General features: G+C 42.2%; 1 protein-coding gene across 1 annotated transcript in view; it reads right to left on the bottom strand.

Annotated features, from left to right (window-relative positions):
* Positions 1 to 1,324: 1,324 nt before the first annotated feature.
* The window catches only part of ankrd52a (ankyrin repeat domain 52a), a 29,520-nt gene continuing 10,027 nt past the window's right edge, over positions 1,325 to 20,817 (bottom strand). Inside the window, exons 13-28 of the mRNA XM_052059405.1 lie at positions 19,878 to 19,946; positions 19,610 to 19,750; positions 18,967 to 19,029; positions 18,760 to 18,871; positions 18,024 to 18,095; positions 17,740 to 17,941; positions 16,165 to 16,252; positions 15,949 to 16,066; positions 14,637 to 14,859; positions 14,461 to 14,548; positions 13,297 to 13,380; positions 13,036 to 13,181; positions 12,538 to 12,620; positions 12,271 to 12,353; positions 12,056 to 12,147; positions 1,325 to 11,894 (exon numbers count right to left, since the gene is read on the bottom strand). Coding sequence (XP_051915365.1) covers positions 11,623 to 11,894; positions 12,056 to 12,147; positions 12,271 to 12,353; positions 12,538 to 12,620; positions 13,036 to 13,181; positions 13,297 to 13,380; positions 14,461 to 14,548; positions 14,637 to 14,859; positions 15,949 to 16,066; positions 16,165 to 16,252; positions 17,740 to 17,941; positions 18,024 to 18,095; positions 18,760 to 18,871; positions 18,967 to 19,029; positions 19,610 to 19,750; positions 19,878 to 19,946 — 1,936 coding nt within the window. The 3' untranslated portion in view covers positions 1,325 to 11,622. The remainder of the gene's footprint in view (positions 11,895 to 12,055; positions 12,148 to 12,270; positions 12,354 to 12,537; positions 12,621 to 13,035; positions 13,182 to 13,296; positions 13,381 to 14,460; positions 14,549 to 14,636; positions 14,860 to 15,948; positions 16,067 to 16,164; positions 16,253 to 17,739; positions 17,942 to 18,023; positions 18,096 to 18,759; positions 18,872 to 18,966; positions 19,030 to 19,609; positions 19,751 to 19,877; positions 19,947 to 20,817) is intronic.

Here is a 20,817-nt window from a genome sequence, read left to right as displayed (position 1 = left end):
CGTTAGGTGAGGTTAATTACATAAACATGAACATGCAGTTATCATCTGTCCTATTCAACTGGCAAACTCTAACCACAGAACACGGTCACCTTTATTCTTCTCACACTATAACAAAAGAGCATATGAAGTTGTAATTAACAGAATAAAAAAAAAGGAATATATGTTTGAAACAACATTCAATCATCTAGGAATATGGACTTTGTCTAGTTATGAAATTAGAAGTCTCAATTGTGAGACTTGAGGAATCCATTCTTGTTCTTCCACACCAAACTCATCCCAGCATGGCTTTATGGCCCGTCTACCCCGATAAACAATTGAGGCCCTCTCCACATAGTTCTCACAAAGCTAAAAATCATCCATTCCCAAGGAAACATTAGTTAGCACAATACAGACATGCTGATGTTTTATGTTGGCCAAACCCAGACTGGTCCTGCCAGATAGAAGAGTCTGATGTTATTGCCAGAGGAGGTTGGGAACAGTTGATTAGTCAGAATAGCGTCTGTGACTCAAACCTGTCCCTGTAAAACTTGGCTTGTACTCCACAACAGGGATGGATGAAATCAAGAATTTTGCAATGGCCAACGGTTGCGGCAATATCCTGTTTCTGTAGGTTTCGTGTTCATGGCATCGGCGGATAAATGTCCTTTGCGGGTCTCTGTGTAAAAGAGGCCACCGAGAGGCCAGTGTGGTGAGAAAAAAGCATGTTCACATTTTTCTTTCATTAAAAAAAAACTAACAAAACAAATACCGGTAAATAATCCAGAGTGGTAACTGTTTGGTGGTCTTAATCTTTGACCATATGTCACTGCAGTTGCGTGGTTCTAAAAGTATTCAATAGTCAAAGCCCTCGATACTACCGAATTAATGTGTCACACTTCTCGTGAGACAGCAGGCGCTGTTTGTGTGGCAATTTTGAGATACTCAGTAAAATGACTTTACTCCCATCATTTTAGCACAAATGGCCTATTTTCCTATCATTTCAGCATTTTCTTCCTCATAATATTGTGATTATATACTCAAGGAATTCTTGTCATTCACCTTTTTATTAGTTTCAGTCTCACGTCAATAATGTCTGTGTGGTTTAATGGTGGCTGAAAGAAAAACTATTATCAAGTTATCTTTTATGTAGTATAAACAAAAACGTTTTTTTGTGGGTCTGGAACAGAAAAATGGCCTTTCAGTTCTTGTGCAGAACTGATTTGATGCGCAAGTACATTGAGTTAAGTTATTTTGTAAGACTGAATCTGTCATCCTGTGGTTATGTACAGTATGTACATGTAATGTATATGTAAACCAACAGTCAAAAAAAAGACAGCAGACTGGGTAAATATTTAGCAATATCACTTTATTCAACACAAACAACCCTAAGCCACAATACTGAATGACAAGACCAATTGGCTGCAGCAAACATTTTATAAAATAGATTCATAGGTTTGAATGTCACTAAATTGTTTTTTTTCTTTTAATGTCAGAAAGACAAATGCAGGTTTTTCCAAAACAGTGAATGATAATTTACATATTTAACATTTTCTTTTTGTAACAAATCATCATTCAGATGTTCACACAAAGGAATAACAAGGCAAAGTGCTTTCAGGATTGCATTGTCGAATAAACTAAAGAGAGTAAAATATGAACTGGTTGAGGGGTTAGGTGAGGCAGCGGGGTGGGTGAGAGTGGGGGGGCAGATGGGGGCGGATTGGTCCTGTCCTACAACGGGAGCAGATGCATTAGGTTGGAAGGGTGGAATTTGAACCTCAAACCTTGTCCTGTCCGCCTCGCCATCAAACCGAACGCAGTGTGTTGGAACTGGGCAGGACAGGACACCTACTGAGCACAATATGGTTTCTATCAGACCGCAGAGTGGGCGGATGGATTCAAAAGGCAAACGGCACAGAGGGCGCTCAAGGTGTCGCCTTTGGCGCCGAATCACAAATCCACCCTCTTCCACTGTGCCGGGAAATCAACACTGTTCCAGAACGAAGTTACAGTTACAGCCAGAGACAAAAAAAAAAAAGTGATTGCGGGGTAAATAAAAGCCAATATGTGGTTACCGATTTTCGACAGGATGACTCAGCTGTGCGCTACTTAAATGTTAAAGGGGACTATCATCATAATCTGCATCGTAACATTGTCTGGCTTCACATTCCAGTGGTGTTTAGTCGTATAAATGCTTCTCATAATTCCCCTCGACGTACAAACACAAACAAGCACACAATTCTTTGAAACTACCATTGCTTAGGATAAAAATCGGATTTTATTCCCATACCGGCGAGCTCTTCTAGTCGGAACAAAGTGGAGAGACAAAACCATAGTCAAAGCTGCAAAAACAAGGAGGTAGGAGAAATGCTACGGAGAACAGCAAGTATTGCAAACGCCGCGGTTCGCTTCAATCCACTAGGTGGCGAGTGGACTTGTAGTACGGCAGCTCGTCTCGAAGAGTCGGTTCAGCTGTCAAGTTCGGAAAAAAAACGTTGACACTATGGGCCGGTCGAATCTGAAGTGCGCTAGTTTCAAGTACATCAAAGCTAAATCAATGCAAATAAACTGCTTCCTCATAAAACAGATTATATCTTTGCGACCCAATGTAAAGCATGAATTTGAATTTTTGGGTTTTTTTTGTATTGACTGAAGAACAACACACCCAAATAATTACTGTGATCTTAATTCAAATAATATATATAACTGATGGGTTTAACTGACGTAACTCCACAACGTTTTGCTCGCCAACATCAGGAAAGGACCCCCCCCCCCCAATCATTGTTACATTCGATATGTTTTCTAAGAACAGCAGTGCTGCAGCAGCTTTTGTCCTGCGTACTTTTGACCACTGTCTGAATTTGTCAACTGACAGTTGAAAAGTGAGAGTAAAGACTCGTTCCGAACGACGGTGGTGGGGTGTGGGGAGAGTAAAAAAAATGTTCAATCAGGTACAGACCCTCAACAACTATCGGGGATGTCCCCCCCGCTTAACATTTGGGTTCTCAAAAAAATTCTGCAAGCGCTGGACTCGACGAGCTGCTGTGCCAATTCACTCAGCCTCCAAAGAAACACAAACCATACCAAAGCTCGTCTTTACGAGTCTCTCCGTTTCTAATTCTCTTAATTTCAACTCATCGGTTGGGTCCTGTTTGTCATCACAGGCCTTGCTGCTGGTGATGGCATTGACTCCTTTAGCGCACAGTAGAACAAAGTAGATTTGCAGATTTTGTAAATGAGGTAATCTAGGGAACCCTGTCATTGACGCAGGCACACAAGCACACGGGCGCGCACGAGCCCACTTCATTCACCCGTAAAGCAAAACAACAAGCCTCTTCAGACAGACAGGACCGCGGAATATGGAGTTCCACTTTGGAATGTTGGGTGAATGCGCCAACTTTTCTTTTGGGTACAATTCTTCAATGCGAAGGTGCACTGTGAAATTAGCTGATTGTAACTCATCACATTGCCCTGATTCAGAGTCCTTCCACTCCTGATAAGGGCTCCCTTGTCTGTCCCCAGATAAGCCACTCCAAGGTAAAAACAGGCAACCTATCTTCGACCTGGTTCGTCTTCGACTTAAGGCTGCCTGAGCAGCCGATCGGCGCCTGCTTCAAGTCCAGTTGTGAGGATTGTTAATAGCTCGTGAGCATCAATGAGGTGGCAACATCTACTACAGTGACTAAACAAAACAACGACGGACAATCGCTTCGAAAATGTCACAGGACATGCAAGTATACATCCTTTCCTACAGTAGGCTATTCCTCGTTACACATTCAAGGGGGGCTCCTAAGGGACAACTTCTCCATTATGGCTCTGCTTTAGAGAGGAATCAAGCACGGTGAGGACTTCCATCACGCAGTAAAAAGGTTGAAGAAAAAAAATTAAAAACACAAAAATAATCCTCGCGGCCTTATTTCTATCAGGCTGGATTTACATTGCAAAGGGTCAATGCCAATGTATACTTGTATCCAGTGCACTTTTGAGATTTCACTGTAAATGTGATTTGCCGTGGTTGTGTTAATTGGCATACTTGGACACTGCTTGGTTTGATTTGATCTGATCAACTCTTAATTATTGGCAGATATCCCATTCATATCAAATAAGATTTGGATGAGAATTGGTGAGGGGCACAACGTGGTGCCCGTGCGGAACTAATCGTTGATTTCATGTTTCGGGATGTATTTGCGGGCAAAACAGAATGCACCACTTGGCTGCAAACAGCAGACGTTGATTCACTCAACTATAGTTTGTTGCCTGGAGAAGAAGATGATCACATTAGCTATGGGATGTTGAGCTACATCCACATAACTCCTCTGGGCAGCTTTACTCGGCTCAATAGAGCAAAGGCATCAAACAGTAGCTCAGAACATGCATGAATTAACAATAATCCTGAATGAAGGTGGGAATGCGAATGGGAGTGGTCAATGGTTGGTTTCTATATGTGCTCGGTGATTGGCTGGCAACGAGTCCAAGGGTGACGTCAGCTGGGACTTCAGCTCGCCCATGACCCTCATGAGGATTAAGTGGCATAGAAAATGTATGGATGGATGAATAGCAATGAATGAATTGCTATTTTTCCCCCATTGTCAATCAAGGAAATTGAGTTAAATGCCCGTATCTGATCTCAGGAGATTCGATTCCATGGTGATTTTTTTTTTAATTTGCATTGCCAAGACACATTCAAAGTAGTCATACATTTAAAAAATAAATTGTAATTGTGTGACACACACTATGCAGTGTAAATCCAGCCTAAGTTTTCATTGTAAGTTCAACAATGAACGCAAGCAAAGTGTTCCTTCTTCACTTCCCCCAAAAGACACTGCTCCTCTGCTGGTGAAAACAAACGGCACTTTCGAGGGGAATGTTTCTCGGGAGAAAAAAAAAAATTAAAAAAGGACAATCAACTCTAGGTAATAAAAGTGTGGAAACACTTACAGTAGGCTATACAGTAGATAGAAATCTCAAGAGTTGGACTGTACAAGCTTTAGGCTACACGCTGAAAAGGGAGGAACACGCAAGAACTCTTAATGCTCAACATTAACACAAATAAGGCATTTTCAATACTCCTTTTATCCGCATATATCACAGACAGCAGGACCGAACATCTTTTTTTTCGTTTTTTTTGGGAGGGGGCAGAAATGTTTCATTCAAGGAGGAAGATGCATATACATTTACACATGCAAAGGAACATGTCTACCAGCTAGAAACGAGAAGTGGAGGAATAAAAGATTCCAAAGTACAATAGTGTCTACCATGAGGACACGCGCGCGCACGCACGCCTCCCCATCCCGTTTACCAGCCAACTTGTACAAGGTGCTTCCTCCAAGCAGGCGGCGCGTCAAAGCTGGATCAACGTTTTCAGAACGAAATAGCACATACACACTCCACAGTCAAACGCCACCGCTCTGAACACAAACAAGAGGAAATCCTTTATTTGCTACAGCCGAAGTGACTTTTGGTGTTCAACTTAAAAGCATATTAAATAAATCCACAGAGGAAGCAACGATAAACAAAAGGTTATTGCACTTTGATCTTTTGTCTATTTCCAAACGAGGTCAGTTGAAGAAGATTCATGCCTCAGTTAAGACGACACGTTACGTCACTTCTAGAGTACGATTCACACAGCTATTAACACTGCACACTGGCTACTACTGCAACCCTACTTGTACTCGCCCTAGCCTAAATGACAAATCAACAATCGGTTCGCAAACACAACAAATGACGTGACTCTGCTTTGTGTCGCGAAGCCGCACAATCGTCAAAGGATACCGAAGAGTTTGAGGAGGCCCTGAAGCAGCTCAGAGAATCCACACGGTTGTCTTTCTACAGTTTGTGTGACTGACAGTCAAGCTTGGGATGCACCGATTTGTCGGGTGGTCGTCCGACTGCTCAATGTGATCGAGCATCAGCGTAACAAACACACTGAAGGGTGCGGGTGATGCTATCGTTTAATTTTGGAAGGTCATTTTATCAAGAGGGCATTTTTTTCCCCTTCCCGAAGGTATCTGTTTTGCTACAAGCCCGGTGTCAAGGTGGTAAAGGCCGGTGGGGTAATACTGCATCCAATAGTCAAACCTCATCTGTACCAAAATATGTCCTTGAGGTCTCCCTCATACAAGGTTTTGGGAGTGTGAACAGAGCTTTGTGGTGCCTTCTTTGGATTTGTGCTTTCATATCGTTTGATCCCAATCCATTCACATGCTGGATGTGCCCGAAAAACTGTCCCAAATGTGCAATTGACCCCACCCTCATCACCGAATAACCAAAACCAAAAGAATCCGATCGCAGAGGATAAATTGTGAGGGGCTGGATGCTGATCGAAATATCATTTTCCCCATCGTATAAGGCTTCCGGGAAATACAAATGGAAGACCGTACCTTTCGGTAGTAACAAATAAAAGGCACCGTGCCATCACTGTGCTTGATAGTACACAGGTCCTACTGATATGGAGGGGAAAGGAATGTGGAGTCATGGCTAATGACCAAGTCTTCAAGGCATGGGAGAGAAATTGGTAAAATCAAACAGCTGCCTTCCTACAGTGAGACAACACCTATTATCTTGTATGACATGCACCAGTAAATGAATGGTGACTGTCATGGCAAAAAACATTCTTGACTTTTTATCCTTTCTTTAAAAAAAAAAAAGATGGGGGAGAGGGGGGTCGCAAAAGGTTATAGTTATAGCAAGCTTCGTCATACACAGGATGAGGTAAAACTGCAGGTCCAATAAAAAGTACGACAAGGTGCAGCAGGGAGCGACTTGGTAAAGGTAGAAAACGCAAGCTAGTGACAATTCCGCTAATATACAGTACATTTCCCATTTAGGCTGGTTTAAGCAGAATTACACAACTCATGGAGAGATGGACTCCTTCGTGGAGCTGCACTTTTTTTCTTCTAATCTAAAATAGTCATTACTTTATTACTATATTTTCTTTCTGAATGAATAATGTGAGGAGCACCACTTCGAAGCCCCCGTGGCCGTAACGGACAAGCCTAGGTTGATTGTTTCCAAGTAAAGTCTTTCTCAATTCATTCACAGTGGCAAATATGGCGTTATCCTCCTGTCGGGACAATCTCTTTGCCGTGGCAACCTTCAGATATGTGCTACCGTGACAAATCTGTGTGCTTCTTGACACCTAAAGACCAACGTTGCCCTTTTTTTTTTTTTAGCGGTCTCGTCGGTTGTGACCACATAGAGGCGATGCAATGTGTCAGGTATTTCCAGGGACCAAAAAAATTATTTATATTAATTTTTTTAATGCTTTTTAGGGCAAAAGGCTCAACAATGGATCAGTTGAATCGAAATTTGCCGTTTTTTTCCTGTTGTCGTTATAGATCAGCAATGTTTCAAGTAAGAACCGACACATCCGTAGAGGTAAACTAATTCTGAAAAAAAAACACCCCCCCTCCAAATTGTTATGACATCAACAAATAAATTCGGAAACACAACACACACACGCGCGCGCGCACTCACCTTGCTAAACAAACAACCATGGGATTGCTCTGCTCATATCAAAATTATGGTGCCCAATTATAAAACCCTACTGACAGACTATTTGTGGCGAAAGTATCCAAATATTTATTTTACTGTAGTCTGAGATGGTATAAAGACATGCAAGTCCGAACGCTATAATTATGATAATCCTGCCTATTAGGAATACGTTACTGACCAATATGAGTTACATCAGAAGGCAAATAAAGGTTTCAATGGCACTAAATGGGTGTTCCTTAGGTGCATTTTTGTCAAATATAGAGACCGTATTCTATTGTAGACCTTTCTTTGTATTGTTTTCTTTTTGTCCCGCTTGATAAGGCATTCTCTATTAAACCAATGTCAAATTGTCCCACGTATCCATTGTTGGCTGCACTAAAATTCAATGGAAGCAATAAATGACTTCAATGCAGCTAGCTCCTCAGTGCACGGTAGATCACAACACACACTCTAAAACAAGAGGTTTACAGTACATGCTACCAGGCATTTCCCACTACTTCCAGTCCTCCCGCTTGAGGGGAAAAACCCCAAACCTGACATCCATCATCAGTCATGGCTCAGATTGAATGGTCAGACTGTAAACGGCCTGAATAAATGCATAAATCAATTGGTGCTGTCGTGGCAGGCTTCCCCATCCTCATTATGCAGGTTTTGGCAATTGTTGGGAATGCACTGAAACCCACATAAATGTATTTTAAGTCTTAGCACTGGCAACTATGACTTGGCCGAAGCGGATGGCAATGTTTGTGCTGCACTCAATCACACACTCACACTATTGCTACTATTGGACCAACCAGCTATTTTTTGTTTTCTAAATCAACATGCACTTATTATTACTGACTGACACACACAAACGCACACAAACACATCCATAAATCATGTACAAGAACACTAGCTCCCAAACAAAAAGATTGTATACTTGCAGGGAGGCAACTCTGTTTACTGGTCACATTTAGACATCATTAGAGGGGTGGGGGGTGGGGATCATCCCTGCCAGAACGGACAAGCACTTCCAAATAGCCAGCTTGTGTGGTGTTTTTAAGGAGGCCGCTCATGGTGTGTGTCGTATTGGCACACTTTACTCCAAATGTCTCGGGCCTGCAGATGGGGGAAGAAGGTGCAGACACTAGGAGAATTCCCTCTCTCTTACACACGCACGCGCACACGTACACACACACACACACACAAAGATTGAAAAGCCAGTGGGCAGTGCACAGTGCCTCGAATGATCGGGGACACTATTTGCTAATCAATGCAATGCACTAAGTCAACAACTAGCCGACCATTCCTGTAATTCAGCAGCAACACACATGCATGTAAACATACAGTAAGTACATACATTACAGCTGCTCCATTTTGCACACTTAGAACCTGAATGTACGAAAGTGCGTGCTTGACTAATTAAGTGCTGTGGGATTAAGGTTAAAAAGGGAATCAAATTTCATGGACCATCCCATCCATTAAAAAAAAAACAACAACACCACCACCAAAAAAAACTAATACTAGTTATCCTGCTGAATTGTGATGGGTTCATTAATTTTGCTTGCTGTTTCAAGCTCAGATCCTGAGATCGCAAACAAATGATGCACCAATATATTCATAACCCAAGAGAATAATAAAAGGTGAATTTTATCTCAACAGCAACAGCTAAACAGCAATGACTCCTCTGGACCGGAGTCTGTGTCAATTGTAATCAATCGTAAGTAAGGAGGGGTCTGGGGGTGGGCGGGGGTGAGTCAAACAAGTCTCAGTCCTCATCACCCATCTGGTTACCTAATGTTTACAATTGTGCCACCTGACTAGCAGTGGATACTGTATAAAGTTATCACGACCAGCAGATGAAGCAAATGACGACAAATTGAAAGAAAATGCGCTCCTAACAGCTGCAATACAATCATCTTTAGTATGCATTTAGTATGTTTAGTACCAGAAATGGGATGAAGAGACCCCCAAAAAACAAAATCAAACAATTAAAAAAAATAAACACACCAAAAAGTACGTATTTGGATTTCTGCTATTCCTGAAATCAGCACTGGGGACAATTGTGTGGAATTGATTGCCGATTAAACAACTCTAGAAACACTTAAGGTTCAACGCCATGCACTCGTGGGTGGAAACCGAGAGGCGCTGTTCATTCAGTCTCAACTAGTGCTGCTCTCTAAAGAGCATAACACCAGCTACGACAAATTACGCTACACAGTCACGGGAGTTCAGAACATGCCGGAAGAATCTCCTGTCACCTCTTGAATGTTATTTGAAAAGACATCTATTATTTAACCTTGATTTTCTCCCAGAGCGGAAAAAGGAAATTTAAGTCAAATGCCATCCCTAATAGACAAAACATATCGGCCAAAGCAAATATCGCTCTCCCTTTTTAGGGGCATTTTTTTTGTTTTGCTTTGTGATTAAATATTGTCATCGACCGACTGTGGTTCGTGGTATCAAACGGGATGAACGCGAGTTGCTCCTAATACTTTTGCCACTTTGCAGTCCAACTGAAATGACGGAAGGCATGGGTCGAAAAAGGCATTTGATGAGACGCCGTCAAAGGCAATCCAGTGCATTTGTGTTGACACAGACGGTTTAAAATGCCCAAAACACACAGAGCCATTCGTTTAGTCTTCAGGTCATCTGTCACAGAGTTAAGACCAAAAGGAAAACCAAACACATTCCAGGGAAACAAAAGCCCTTGTGACAGTGATTGTCTATTCAATAAAACAAACAAAAAAGGCCAAAAGAAAACTATTGCTCATAAGTTGCCAGATAATAATAATAATAATAACAACAACGACGACGATGGAGGCAGTGAAATAAGCCGACAATATGCTTCAAATTGACGACCACCAAGAGAAAGAAGCTATTAAGACGAGCTCAACAAATAATCCTTCAACATTGATGGACACACACACACGCACACACAAACACACAAAAAAAAAGGCCTAAACGCCACACTGAACTATCGCTTAGGCCACGCTAACTCCGAAATCTTTGCACAAACACTGTTCAAGAGATGGGAACGAAATTGAAATGGCTTGTTCATTTATGTGCTCAGATATATGATGCTCTGATGAGGTGTTGTTGGCAGATATTCCTTGGAAAGCCTTCATCTAAGAAATCAACAAGGCCTTGGTCACTTCACTACATCCTACGGTAGTTCTCCCGACCTTAAAAAATAAAAATAAAAACGAACGTCAGGCCGACAGACCTTGGGTGAAGATGAAGCAGCTGCTAAACGAGTTGACGAGGTATATCAAGATCTATTGTCTCTCTCTCTCTCTGTACAGTACAGTTCATCTCAAATAAATAATTTTATAGCCATAGTAGTGTTGATCAACTTTGGTCATAACATATGCTTAGAAACATTCTAGCCTAACAAACACTTAGTTAGCATCTTGAAAATATCAGCATCGGCATTCAGGGCCGATGACGGCGCGGTGCTCCTTTGCAAGGAGGCGCCTTCATATATTCAGCAGCGTCAATTATTTTCCAATGCCAAAAAAGTTAGGAGCCATTTAAAAGTACACCACAGAATCTTTGTGACCCTTTCCGGATTGTATTGTAGTACACAAGCATTGCACTTTTCAGCGAATTTGATTTTTTTTTTCTCCCTTGTGTGGTTCCTTCATTAAAATAAAAATTTCAATCTAGGCTAAGGTACACTTAAAACAAAACAAAACAAAACAAAATCAACATTTTGAAAGGAAACTCTTTGATCATTCTTTTGGGACGGCTGAAAGTTCCTCTACAAGGTCACCAAAGTGATATGACTTCACTCAACGATATGACGGTGAGACCGGTTCCGGTTACACAGCATAGCTGATGCTTTTAAAGGGTTCAAATGACTTTCGTGTGGCCAGATTACATTGGTTCGGACGTCACACTTGATCGGCATGGCCTTGTAGAGCAACAAGCCTCTATGTAGTAAGCACTACTCTGGGATGGAGGAATGGGGTTCTAATTGCATATTAGGTTTGACTGCACCTCAAGAGAAGATCAAACACTCACGCACACACAGACACATACGGACATACATACACAGAATAGATATGTAGGCGGGTGCTCTCCTGGTCCTCTTGGCCATGGTAAAGGGAGACCCCGCCTGGTGGTAGATGACGGTGACAGCAGCATGACCGAGCCTGGCGGAGTCACCCCTCACTCGGACAGACAGCCGTCCAGGCCAACTGGTGCGCCGTGGCGGTCTTTGACGTAGCCATTGTGGAGGCCGTTGCTCGGCAGGGGGGCGCAGGCGGCCGTGATGCCGCAGTGCTTGAGCAAGTTGAGGCCTGGCGAAGGGGAGATGCCAGGGGAGGAGCACGAGCAAGAGGATGGGTCAAGTTTGGGGAAAGGCTTCATGGTAGAGAGGATCAGAGCCAGGCAGTCAGCCACGTCTTTGTTGGGCGCGCACGCCAGAGCTGGGGTGTGGCCTGGTGGATGGGTAAAAAAAAAAATTACATGATGTCATCATCCAATAACAACCCTGATCGATTATGCAGATTTTTAAAGACTTGCAAGCTCCCACTGAACTTAAATACATTGACTTTATGCAACTCCTAGTTGAACACAACAGGAGTCATTAAATGCTAACCTTCCTCATCCACAGCCAGAACAGTGGCTCCTCTGCTCAGCAGCGCCTGCACCACAGTGGCCAGGCCATTACGAGCGGCGAGATGGAGGGGCCTGGAGGAGAGCAAGTGAGTCAAAAACTACAGTAAATCAATTACTCATGGAGAATATTACTACTAAGGACTTGACATTATTCCATTTCATCACTAATAACAACGACAAACAACATATTCTCACATTTGCAGAGCACTGTTGGTAGCGTTTACAAGAGTGGGACTGTGGATTTCTCCCAGAATTAGCAGGGCGCACATTTCATGAGCCTGAGGGGACAAGCAAACAAGAAAGTGTCAAAAACTGTTGAGATTTTTAGAAACCATACCCAGGAACCGGGAATCGGCACGCCTTGTAAAAACAAAATAAAAATCCATCCGCTGGAACTCTGAAACCAAGCCAGAGTACTCTCGCTGGGACGGACCAATAGGAATAACAAGTGACTGTGTGTACCTTGCTGCAGGCCAGGTGCAGGGCAGTGTTCCTATTCTCATCCAGCAGTGTGAGGTCCGCCTTTGTCCGGTGAAGGAGGATGGCTAAACAACCGCAAAACAAGGAAAACGTTCATGACAATTAATGTTAGTTTAATGTACAATCTTAAAACAGAATATAAGACCAATCCACCAGGTATCGCGAACGCTGATGATCACTACGCATCTAATCGAAAGCAACCAAGGTCGACATTTTGGGACAATATCGTATGGTAACAACCATCAGTGTACAAACAGTATGTGCGTGTGGTACTGGTAGCTTTAGTGATCTGAATTTCACCAGATCTGGTGTAGAATAAATTGAAAATATTGACTGAGAACCTTTTTTAATCAGGAACAATAAAGATGTGCAAAGTCAATCCGGGATCACATAATTGCTAATATTTTCCTCACGCTGATATGTTTAACTCAGCTCAGTCCATCACCACAGGCGCATTTAAAATCCCTGAAGTGGACTTACCCACTGTTCCACTGTGTCCTTTATCAGCAGCCACCATAAGGGCAGAACGTCCAGAGCTGTCCACCGCATTTATCTCAGTTCCATGACGAAGAACCAGCTGGAGTCCTGCGACATCCTCGGCAAAAGCAGCAGCATGCAGTGGGGTCCTGGAGGCGCACACAACAAAGTTTAGGTCGGGCCTTTCATTTTTGGTCATATACTTTGACAATTTTGTGCGCAAGAAATGCAAAAAGGTAAGACGCGTGTGGTGAGTGGTCTCACCTTCCTTTGGCATCTCTGGTGTTTATCATGTGGACCCCGGCACATTCAAGAAGGCGTTCTGCAGCACCGCTGTGGCCATTCATCCTGTTGAGAAAGTGCATTGTTGTAAAGCACTCATTAAAATTGACCATTTTTTGCTTCTGTAGTTACAGTAGAAGGTTTTTATTTATTTATTTATTTTAATTTCCACAAAAATGTGTCTAAAAATTTATTCTGACAGCGTGTCTGCCGAAACTACCACCACAAAAATAATTGTTTTCATATATTTATTGAGCAGATCAGATGTGCACAACCATCAGGATGAATTTTGGAGCATTCCTCTTTTTCAAAATGTTAGCAGTAAGACTCTTTGAATGTCTGCTGTGATTAGCTCTCATGCCACAGACATCTCACTCGGGTTGAGATCAGATCTTGGACAGGGCCACTCCACAACATGTATTTTCTTCTTCCCAAGTCATTCTGCTGTTGAATAGCCTTGTGTTTTGGATCGTTGTCCTGTTGAAACCGCCATTCCCTTTGGAGCTTGAAAATATCGTGATAAATATGGGCAGTAATTTCTCCATCGATGATCAAAGCTCACCAGGCCCATTTTTGTCCATTTACCTGCTGTCTACAAAAAATGACATCACATTTGCTCAGGGTCCAAGTAACAACCAATCAAGGCTCAGCTTCAGAAAACCGGTGAGCCGTGACTGGTTGTTACCTGAGCTGGCAACTGTGATGTCACTTTCAGATGACAGAAAGTGGCAAAACGGTAGCCCCGACATGGCTAAAAATGGGTGAATTTAGCTGCTTAGCTCATATTCCACAAAGACAATATCAATTAGAATGTGCCATATTTAGACTAGAGTATGTGCATAGAACATAGTCTTGTAAAGAAGATTTTGGGGATGACTTCTCCTTGCAGCAAGCTGTGCTTCCTTTTGATTTAGATGAAGATCAGACCACATTTTTGACCAAATATATGCAAAAATGTAAGTAATTCCAAAGGGTTCGCTTACTTTTCCTCCGATGGTACATAAATATCACAATCTATCACAGATTGTTTCTTCAAATATACTGATCATCTCAAATAACTGTACCACACATAGCACCCTGTGACTCCTGCCACTAAAACTAATTGTGTTTTTTAACTTACGAAAACAGAGACAACTGAATACTCACAGAGCACAGTGCAGTGGAGTGAAAGGGTTCCCCTCTTCATGAATAAATGTTTTGAATTCAAGTAAAACCTCCAAACAGTCTTCATGCCCTGAAAATGAAGACAATAAAAATTGGTGAACTGGTATACAATATTTAAATGTGGTCAAATGTCTAAATGAAGTGACTTGAAATCAAACCTTTGTACGCAGCCCAATGGAGCGGGGTGTATTGTTTGTTGTCCAGCAGTTTGTCTTGCAGCTCAGTTGCCGCTGTGGCGGCCTGCAACAAATTGGCCAAGATCTCAGTGTGGCCCCTGGAGGCAGCGTAGTGCAGCGGAGTCCGACCGAGGGAGTCCCGACACAGCGCAGAAGCTTTGTGCTCCAGCAGGGTTGCCACACACAAATCGTGGCCCAGCAACGCCTAAAACAACACCAAAGGTGAGAACATCAACCATAACCAAGTGGGTACAGGGGCATGTTGAAGTCCGACAGGCATGAGGTTAAGCAATTTGGAGTTAGATCTTTAAAAAATTGGGGAAAAATATAAGTGCCGCAAAACTTCAGAACATCCATCATGCATGAGGCCACGTCAGATGTCAAAGGTGGGGCGCATCACAGATGTAAGAACAGCATAGTTAGCGGTTTTCAAAGAACACAACTTCCATTAGATGATGCATGTGTGATTTGTTATGTGGCCACATACTGAGCAATGCTGGAAAGGGTTTGAGACAGGGCTCAAGCATTTTAGGAAAAGATTAAATTGCTATTTTTCTGCTGGATATTGCAATTTCGTTCCACAATTTTGAATAAAATTGTGTGTGTGTGTGTGTGTTGGGGGGGGGGCGGTCAAACTCATTTTAGTTGTGGGCCACATTGTAGTTACCGTTTCGCTTGAAGGATCCGTTCTGACAGTGAAACCAAATAAATAAGGCAGGAATAATGGTTGAATCAACTATTGTTTAAGTTACTGTAATTAGGGCTTTGGGAACAAGAGACTGCTTACAATATACAGTATCTCGCATTATTTATTACATATGAGATTTATTAGCAAACATCATGGAAGTTGACGTGTTTGATATGCTTTCACGGGCTACATAATTAAAAAAAAGTTTGCAAAGTACTTCCTGGTTCACAAAGGACAACATAAGATTTAGTGGCTGCTCGAATTCTGCCTGCTTCTCAATTTACAGCAAAATAAAGCCGTTCAAATGTGGTTACATGACTCTTGAGTTCTGACCTAAATTTTCCATTGGCAATTGCCGGCTTTGAATGAACATTTACGACAAATGCAAAGGTAAAACCAATAACTTTTAGATATGTGCTGAACTAATGCTTCAGTGGGTGTGAACTGAATTAAAAATGTGCTGAGTTAACATTTAAACACAAAGATCATCAAAATTAATGAACAGACAACTTTGGTGAGTTCAAGAGATGCTTGTAAAATCGTAACTTTAATGTAGTCTAAAGACACTTGCAGTAGGCATCCACAGAGTGACAGTTTTTGGCTTACCCCTCTGTGCAATGCCGTGCTGCCTCTCTTATCCTTGGCATCTGGAACGGCCTCCTTTGCCAATAGGAAGCGTACACAGTCAGTGTGACCCCCGAGAACGGCGAGCATTAGAGGTGTCCTGCAGTGCATCACAAATAACAAAAAAGGAGGATGTTTGATTGAGCACAAGAAGTGTGAATTCTTTGTTTTGAAGGACACACAGAAAGAAGCACTGACTGGCCAAACTTGTCCGCAACGTTGATGAGGTCGCCCTCCTCCCCACATTCGATCATCTTGTGCAGGCAATCGGAGTGACCGTGAGCAGCTGAAGATACAAATATTTTTTTGTAACAAGAGTACTGACCAGACCGTGACACAATAAAAGAACAAATCCTGCCCAAAAATATGGAATCACTGCCACTTTTCTGGCTTTAAAACACACGCGCGCACGCACGCGCACACGCACACACACGAGCAGATGGAGGGAAAAAAATGGAATCACTCAATTCTGGGGAAGAAAAAGATGCAATCATCATGTCAGGTGATTGTTTTCGATTCTAAAACAACCCCTGCATCACACTGAATTAGCTAATTAGTTTTCAGTTTAATAAGAGTGCTCACACCTTGAAAAGTGGTTGCACAAAGTGGAGTTACATCAACCATTGACACAAAGGAGAGTATCATAAAAGTTCTTCAAGAAGTTGAAACATGTTGCAAAAGATGTGGGTTATTCCCATTCAGCAGTATCTAAAACAGGGTTTGGAAACCCGCGGCTCCGGAGCTGCATGTGGCCTTATGTTGCGGCTCTGCGTGGTTGGGAAGATTAAAGTATCCAATTGAATAAATAAAAGTGTCAGCACGTAAAGCAATGACCATCAAAGCCCGGTTCCGGGCCGCGCAGAGACAGAAATTTAGGAGTCCATGCAGCTACGCAGTTGTTGGGTACGTGCGTGACTTCTCCAATCTAGAAATGACACTACTGATTTATGACCTCGTTTAAAGCAACCAGTGGGGAAACAAGCTTGCCTTTCACCAAAGAATTAACACTCCTTTAACATCTATTTCAAGTGGCGATCTTTGGACATGTCAAACCTGTCATGAACCTGTCGGTCACTCTCTGATCGCTTTGACGATGCTGTTTAGCGAGGAGTCTTCTTTACATACGGCAAGGGAGTATTTTGCAAATTGCCCCCCCAAATCTATGAAGTCAAACCCACCGCTCAGCTGCTGCCTGTTGGGGAGCTGAGCGCATGTGTATGTGTCTGCAGCCCTGTTAGCATCACTAACAAACCACTAATAATTAAAATAATAATTACAAAACAACATTGTGTCCTGTAAAACGAATCCATTATGCTGTACTTGGCAAGATAGTTGCACATCTGTATTATTTTGTAGATTTATGATCTTTCAATGTTTCGAAAATGAATAAAACGGATCTTTTTCATCCGACACCAAATGAGTTGAAAACAAAATAAACAGTCAGCAAATAACAGATGTCTCCATCTATTATTAACTCATTCAGTACCAGCCAATTCTAGACAAAGTCCGAAAAGACTTGTTTAAAAACGTCTTTGGGAGTGAATGAGTTAATCTATTATCAATGCCTTGAAGCGCTTTTATTTTGAAGTTATTCTGCGTACTGTGCTGCGGCGCAACGGCTTAGTTGTACAAATAACAATTTGTCAATGTTTTTTTTATTGCCGTATGCAGGCTTTCTATGTCCGGCAGTGATTATTTGGCTGAAATTCTGGGACAGTGATATGATAACATCTGCTCCCAAAGTTAACTACAACTCACAGCGAACTTGCATACCTGCAACATGAATCGGGGTCCAAATGAGGCGGTTGTCGTTAAGGAGACATGATGCTCCCTGGGCCAAGAGCACCTCCACGCAGTGGGCGTAGCCTTTCTGGGCAGCCAGGTAGAGCACAGAGCGGCCAGCAGCATCTTGCATATCCACATAGGCAGCCGTCTCAGTCAGCACACGCAGCGCCTGCCAGTGTCCCCTGTCAGCCTGCACGGAAGGTAGAAGGCAAGAATAGTTGTTTATATTCTTGCGCCAGAAGCCACGACCCAAATATTGAAAAGATACTCACAGCAAGATGCAGGGGGCTAACAGGAATGCTGCTCTCTATGTCGCCAAGTGCATTAAAAGACATCTCCAGAAGCTAGCACACACATTCAAACTTGCGTGAACACATTTTGTGTGAAACGGTAAGCAACATTTACCACCTCCTCTGATCATATTCATCATATACATATACTACTCCCTTGAACATAATAACTGTGTTGAATGAAGACTGATTTCTTTCTTTTACTTTTTTATCTACCTTATTTTCTGTCAAATTATTACTGTATATGTTTTACGTTCAATAAACAAACAAACCAAACCATATACATATAGATTTTTATTTATTTATTTATTTTTTAAATTTATTTGTTCTCTTTCTCCTTTCTTCTTTCCACATACATTCTTGCTGCTGGAGGCTGTAAATTTCCCCATTGTGGGACGAATAAAGGATATCTTATCTTATCTGGAGGACCTAAAAAACTCAAATACAATAGTACAGAAATACTAGTCGACCTACAAGTCATTTGGCTTTTTGGGGAGGGGTTGGGGGAATGAGTACTTAACTCATTCAGTAGCAGCCAATTCTGGACCAAGTCTGAAAAGACGTTTAAAAACGTCTTTGGGAGTGGATGAGTTAAATGCGTGCTGAACTAAGCTCACCTTCTAATGAGAATTTCAGACTTGTGTGAAACTTTCCCACTCAAAAGGTTAGTCCTATTTAATGTAGTCGAGCTTCAACTAAATAAACAATTTGCACTTACCAGTTCCAGGTTCTGTGTGTTGCCATGATAAGCTGCATAGTGGACAGCGCTGTAACCCTTAGCGTTGACCATCGAGGGATCAGCACCATTATCCAGAAGATGCTCCAAGCAACTGTTTGTAAATAGGAAAGACACGTGGATGTTCAGTCATGGTGTGACCAACAAAAGGCAAATGTAGTGGAGCAGATGTCAGCAGTACAAACTCACAAGTATGACTCCTTCACCTCTTCTTCATCATGCTGATGATTTCCATAAAAATGTCCATCACCTCTGAAAAAAAATGTTTTTAAAGGAATTAAAGGAGATTTGTTTCTTAAGTTCTCTACTGGCATCTCACAACGGTGACCACTTTCCACAAAGATGATCGGTTCTAAGTAAAATATTAACATTTTAATGATATTGAAATTTTGGAAAACTTTCTTTACTGTAGGAAGCTTAAGGGAGTCATTTACAAAGTATTTGTAAATGTAATTTCTCATTTAAATCACAAGTACGGTAATTGAGTGTGGCTTCTTTTGCTGCATGACACCATTCTTATATCACCGTGCAAACTAGTTTATTGCACGGCATTCGTAATTTTGAAACATTGAGGAACCCCTGCACTGGGAATAGGACTTCACAGTATCTCCCTTTTCTAACAGAAAAAGGCTAATCGCGAGTCCAGCCGCGTGAAACTGAGTCGGTGCGGTGGAGGGGACAACTGGCCATTATTTCCATGTCGTAGTACTTTGTTACCAGATCGTTTTCATCCACCCCTCACACCTTTAACATTCCATGACTGTCAAAATTCCATGAGATACAGCAATTGATTAGAGCTTGTTTGCCCTGGTTGATTGTTGCTGTGTCTCACCTGCTGAAGGCTTGCGAGGCTGCAGAGTAGTGCAGTGGGGTGCAGCCTGTTTGGTCAGGCTCATTGATCTCAGCACCAGCGCTCACCAGGGTCACAGTGCACTGATACCTCCCATTAGCAGCCGCATAGTGTAATGGTGTCCTAGTAGCAAGAAAGCAAAACATGGGCCATGTATTCCTATTAAACAGGTACAAGACAACACAGTTGCATAGACATTTTTGTACACATTCACTGAAGTTGCCGAATGAAGTCCAGTGGAAACGCTCACCTTCCCATTAGGTCCCTCCTGTTCAAGTCCGTGCCACTACTTAAGAGCAAGTTCAGACATTCAACATTTCTGGAAAGACACACAACCGTGGATATTAAGTATGTATGCTTTCACAAAGGGGAAAACCAAGAACAACAGAGATGGTCTGATGTAAAGAAGAAGAAAAAAAATAGTCCAGTTGAAACAGAGTGCTCCAGATGTTGGAACAAAAGCAAAAATTAAGCTCCGAAAAGTGTCGTATGGAATCACATTTTTTTTCATAGCCTTTTAATGAAGCCAGTTCTAGTACTATACAATTTCTGCAGTCTTAAGATGAAAGCATGCCACACTGCATCAAGTCCATTAATTTGGCTTGAATAGCATTTATCTCTTTTGTGTTTGCCACTAAAAATAGTGGCAGAGACTGCGAGAATGTGGTGATATTCACAATACTTCATTAAGCGGTTTGTCATTAACTGTTCGTTCACTGTAGTTTCAACACTTGCGCATTTGTTCACGTCTAATATTCGGTATGTGGCTTATAATGGGACCATTTTTTTTAGTGGGTGCAGCTGAACAGTATATTGCTGATCAATGTATTGCAGTGGAGCTTGCATGAATAGTGTGTGTTGGCCTTTAGAAGTCAGGTATAGTTAAGGTTTTATTGGTCATTCCATGGAACATTCCATTTGTTGAGGAAGGTTGTAAAGGTTGCGATTGCGCAGGTCATAAAAAGATCGTGGGGGTCAGACCATCTGTTTCTCGACAGGATGTGCTTGGTTGCAGGAGCATAGATCAAAGAAGACAAACTATTCGCACCTCATGCATACAGAAAGTGATACCGTCACCTTGGGGCATGCTCACAAAGTCAATAAGATCAGGAGGGAAAAAAGGCGGGGAATACAAAGATCTGCAGCCTTTTCCAGGAGCTGAACCGGCTGCTTGAGTCCACTTTTGAGAT

Source organism: Hippocampus zosterae, chromosome 2 (genome assembly GCF_025434085.1).
Source record: "Hippocampus zosterae strain Florida chromosome 2, ASM2543408v3, whole genome shotgun sequence".
NCBI lineage: Eukaryota > Metazoa > Chordata > Actinopteri > Syngnathiformes > Syngnathidae > Hippocampus > Hippocampus zosterae.
The sequence above is the reverse complement of the archived record's forward strand: the minus strand, read 5'-3'. Positions and strand labels throughout refer to the sequence as shown.